We start from the raw sequence: 5,000 nt of genomic DNA on the forward strand, positions 1-5,000 counted from the left end.
GCTCTGAATTCAGTAGCTCTGACTGGTGGCTTGTTAAAACGCAGTAACCCGTGAACGCGGCTCGTACACACCGGACCTCCAGGAGCCACACGTGCACATCACAATAAAGCAGCGGATTTTTCTCCGTGTTTAGAAAGAGTTTGTAGGAAAACTGTGTAGATTAAAGCAGGTGGATTAAAAGAGAAATTTGATAAGTACATCAGTTTGCCATATTACACCATGACGGCTTATTAATATTCCGGTCGAACATACCTGGAGTCTGAAGTAACAGGATTTGGCCCATGAACAAACATCTGCTGCATCAGGACCCACTTTTCCCTGAGCTCAATTCTCATTTCTATCATTTATCCCTCGATTCTGTCTCATTATTTGTTGATTATGTGCTGCAGTAGAGATCAGGGACTTCAGTGAGAGACTCATCATCGTCTGACTGGAACGAGCGGCCGATGTTACGTGACGTGTTTAAAAAGGAAACGGATATTTAACGGATGTATGTAGAGTCCATCATTCTCACTGTCGGTATGAAATAATGTTTCACGGAATAAACCGAGGTAAAGTTGATACGGACGAGTCGAATCGTACCTACCGTGTGTACAGTATATACAGTATACGTCATGTTGCATGTTGTTTAGGCCAGCCTTAAAAATGTTCTTGTTTGCCGTAACCCGACCGACCGTCAATTTAGGACCGACTCACATTTTTTTTTGTGCTTTAAGTCCGACCGACTTGCCGGTTGTAAAATTTGCGTTAAGACCGAACATTTTTTTGTTTTACTCTTCAAACAACTAACACTCACTCACTCACTCACTCATCTTCTACCGCTTATCCGAACTTCTCGGGTCACGGGGAGCCTGTGCCTATCTCAGGCGTCATCGGTCATCGAGGCAGGATACACCCTGGACGGAGTGCCAACCCATCACAGGGCACACACACACTCTCATTCACTCACACACTCACACACTACGGACAATTTCCCAGAGATGCCAATCAACCTACCATGCATGTCTTTGGACCGGGGGAGGAAACCGGAGTACCCGGAGGAAACCCCCGAGGCACGGGGAGAACATGCAAACTCCACACACACAAGGCGGAGGCGGGAATCGAACCCCCGACCCTGGAGGTGTGAGGTGAACGTGCTAACCGCTAAGCCACCGTGTCCCCCAACAACTAATACAAAAGCAATACAATAATAATAATTATATTTTAGTAAGTATTGTAAATATATAAATTGGCCTGCATACAGACGAAGGCTACGTTCTTTCTTTTAAATAAGAACCAGTGACGTCATCTATGTTTACGCTATTGGTTCCCGGATGTCACACTACGGCCTGTACGTTCGCTTCGTCTCATTCTCTCATTCACTGTCAGAGACGACGGTTTGCGCTCGGTAACGATGGCTGCGGCTGCAGTAAACAAAATGTTTGCGGTCACCGTTCAAAGTCGTACGGGTTCGGGCGCCATAATACATCTAAGTCATTAAAACAGCTCGACACGCTTTAACTTGGCACGAAGTTCTGTAAAAACTGTCCAGCATCAAAATAAGGTTTGCGACGATGCGCCCGAAGGCACGGGTTGCAAACCAAAATATTTTTAAGGATGGCCCGATGGTAGAAAATGTCTTAGAATATCCTGATATGATATGAATATGATATGTTTTATTTTTATCACATCACATCGTGCAGCTCTAGAAACCTCAGTTCTGTTGTAGTTCTGAGGTGAAGAATGTCTCCTGTCTCGTGTCCTACGATACACGGGTTTGTCTGGTTTTCCGCTCGTTAATTGAGGTCTCATTTGAACCAGATGGATATATAAACCAGGATCGATGCTTTGTGTTTGCTCAGATCATGTTTTTAACAGTCAGCAGCTGCGGCTGTTTCTGACCACGCAAACTTTCTCGGTGGGTCAAAAATTTGACCCACGGTGACTTAGTGGTTAGCACGTTCGCCTCACACCTCCAGGGTTGGGGGTTCGATTCCCGCCTCTGCCTTGTGTGTGTGGAGTTTGCATGTTCTCCCCGTGCCTCGGGGGTTTCCTCCAGGTACTCCGGTTTCCTCCCCCGGTCCAAAGACATGGTAGGTTGATTGGCATCTCTGGAAAATTCTCCGTCGTGTGTGTGTGTGTGTGAGTGTGTGTGTGAATGAGAGTGTGTATGTGCCCTGTGATGGGTTGGCACTCCGTCCAGGGTGTATCCTGCCTCGATGCCCGATGACGCCTGAGATAGGCACAGGCTCCCCGTGACCCGAGAAGTTCGGATAAGCGGTAGGAAATGAATGAATGAATGTCTACACAGAACATTTAGGAGGTCCTCAGGAGAGACAGAAGAATCTCCCTCACATTTTTGTTCATTGTTCAGGATCTTACACAGATGTGTTTGTTCAGAGCTCATGGTCTAGACCTGGTGTGAAATGACATGGTGGTTCATCCACCTGAGAACTTCAGGCAATCACCCCAGGGTAAATTTCCATTCAGCTGTTTTTCTGCCCCTTTGACCACCTTCCTGCTTTGTAATCGGTGTCCGAAGGCCAACGTAACGAGGTGTTTACTGACGGGAAGTGTTGGAAATGCACAAGCGGATAAACACACGGGGAGGAACTGAAGGACAGATGAAGCCTCTTACTGTTTACTTCCTCTGTGATATCTGAAAGGACTTACTTATGAGTTCTAACATGTGGCTGTGATTTCGTTTTTTTTTCAAATCACCTCCTGATCGTCCTCCTATCAGCCGATCAGGAATCGTGTTAACTAACGGAGTAAATAATGTTAGTGGAAGGAAGCTTAAAGTGTGTGTGTGTGTGTGTGTGTGTGTGTGTGTGTGTGTGTGTGTGTGTGAAGCTCATGTGATTGTTTGTCGTTTTCTCTCCGTCAGACGTGAACGAGTGCGAGGAGACGAACGGAGGCTGCGAGACTCTGTGCTGCAACACTATTGGCAGCTTCTACTGCAAGTGTCCATCAGGACAGGAACTCAAGGAGGACGGAAAGACCTGCCAAGGTGAGAGGAAGCTCCTCGTGACAGAATCCGATTCGTACAGAAGGTCATAACTTTTCTCATTACTTCATTTGTAGGGTTTCCAATAAAGCGTCTCTTCATCGTTCACCTGATTTTAATCACACGGGACTTTTTGACCCTGGACATCTTCTGTCTGTCTCTGGAAGTGATTTTGGACATCAGCGTGATGAGGACAGGGTCTTGCGTTACACGGTAAAACATGCCGCGGCGACGTGCCACGGGACTTTCTCCGAGTCGTGATGAGCCTCTTGTTGAGCCTCCGTGCTACATTACACTCCGTCTCCGTCTCCGTCTCCGTCTCGAGCGCTGCTGCGGCTTATTGACTTTTAAAGAGGTCGTGACTCCATCGCTCAGGTGTCCTCCTTTTATCATGATCAATACAATACTCATTACTTTGTGCTAATTCACTCTGTCTTGGAAAGCAGCTTGCAGTCTAATGGACAGGAACTCGATCTGTGCCGGGACATAGAACAGAGCTTAGAGTGTCAGGTTCGTCGGTACTGTACCTGCGACTGCGAGCGGTATGTTGGTCATTTTTCCACATCAGTAGCGTGACGAAGCTCATTAGAGAACAACCGGATTGTTTCTGTCTGCTGTCGTGATCCACAAACTGCAAGAACGTTACCAGGGGGCAAATCCCACCACCACCGGGGGCAAATCCCACAACCCTCACGTGTATTTATTTATGAAAGGGGAAACAAAATGGTTGGAAAGGAGAAATGTCGTATCTGTTGGGTTCAGAGTTGACGTGGGATTAAATGTCTTTATTTTATTCATCCCAGTCACATCATTTAGCTTCAGATATTTATGAGTAAGAATTTAAACCCTGCTTCATATTTCATCGTACAGCAATAAGAGCAGAAACACGTCGTAAAGACTACATTAGTGCTGAATAACTGCTGTGTTTACTGTTTACTGCAGCGGCGTCTTTATTTAACTTAAGTGCTGTTTGTAAAGCTTTTGTATAAATGATGGAAGTGTGCTGTGTGTGTGTTTGTGTGTTTGCGTGTGTGTGTGTGTGTTTGCGTGTGTGTTTGTGTGTGTGTGTTTGTGTGTGTGTGTTTGTGTGTGTGTGTGTGTGTGTGTGTGTGTTTGTGTGTGTGTGTGTGTGTGTTTGTTTTTGTGTTTTTTTTGTGTGTTTGTTTGTGTATTGTGTGTGTGTGTGTGTGTGTGTATAGTGTGTGTGTGTGTTTGTGTTGGTGTGTGTTATGTGTGTGTGTTTTCTTGTGTGTGTGGGTTGTGTGTGTGTGTGTTGTGGTTTTTGTGTAATGTTTGTGTTGTGTCTGTGTGTTTGCTGTGTGTGTGTGTGTGGTGTGTGTGTGTTTTGTGTGTTTGTGTTTGTGTTTGTGTGTGTGTTTTTGGTGTGTGTGTGTGTGTGTGTTGTGGTGTGTGTTTTGTCGTGTTGTGTGTGGTGGTGTGTTGTGTGTGGTGGTGTGTTGTGTGTTGTGTGTTTGTGTGTGTGGGTTTAGTGTGTGGTTTTTTGGTGTTTGTGTGGTGTGTTGTGTGTGTGTGTTGTTGTGTGTGTGTGTGTGTGTGTAGTGTGTGTGTGTGTGTGAGGGTGTGTGTTGTGTGTGTGTGTGGTGTGTGGGTGTGTTGTGTGTGGGGTGTGTGGGTGTGTGGGTGTGGTGTGGTTTGGTGTGTGTGTGTTTGTGTGTGTGGTGGTGTGTGGTGGTGTGGTTTGTGGTGTGTGTGTGTGTGTGTGTTTGTGTGTGGTGGTGGGTGTGTGTGTGTGTGTGTGTGTGTAGTTGGTGTGTGGTGTGTGTGTGTGTTTTTGTGTGGTGTGTTTGTGTGTGTGTGTGTGTGTGGGGGTGTGTGTGTGGGTGGGTGTGGGGGTGTGGGTGTGGGTGTGTGTTTGTGGGTGTGTTTGTGTGTGTGTGTGTGGGGGTGGTGTGTGTGTTGTGTGTGTGTGTGGTGGTGTGGGTTGTGTGGGTTTGGTGTGTGTGTGTGTGTGGTGGGTGTTTGTGTGTGGTGTGTGTGTTTTGTTTTGTGTGGT

At 46.5% G+C, this 5,000-nt stretch overlaps 1 protein-coding gene across 4 annotated transcripts in view; it reads left to right on the forward strand.

Annotated features, from left to right (window-relative positions):
* Window positions 1-5,000, forward strand: part of megf6b (multiple EGF-like-domains 6b) — a 73,270-nt gene that overhangs the window by 29,617 nt on the left and 38,653 nt on the right. For all 4 annotated transcript variants that reach the window (XM_047810593.1, XM_047810590.1, XM_047810591.1 and 1 more), the window contains exon 5: window positions 2,867-2,989. In XM_047810593.1, coding sequence (XP_047666549.1) covers window positions 2,867-2,989 — 123 coding nt within the window. The remainder of the gene's footprint in view (window positions 1-2,866; window positions 2,990-5,000) is intronic.

Source organism: Tachysurus fulvidraco, chromosome 2 (assembly GCF_022655615.1).
Source record: "Tachysurus fulvidraco isolate hzauxx_2018 chromosome 2, HZAU_PFXX_2.0, whole genome shotgun sequence".
In the NCBI taxonomy this organism is placed as follows: domain Eukaryota; kingdom Metazoa; phylum Chordata; class Actinopteri; order Siluriformes; family Bagridae; genus Tachysurus; species Tachysurus fulvidraco.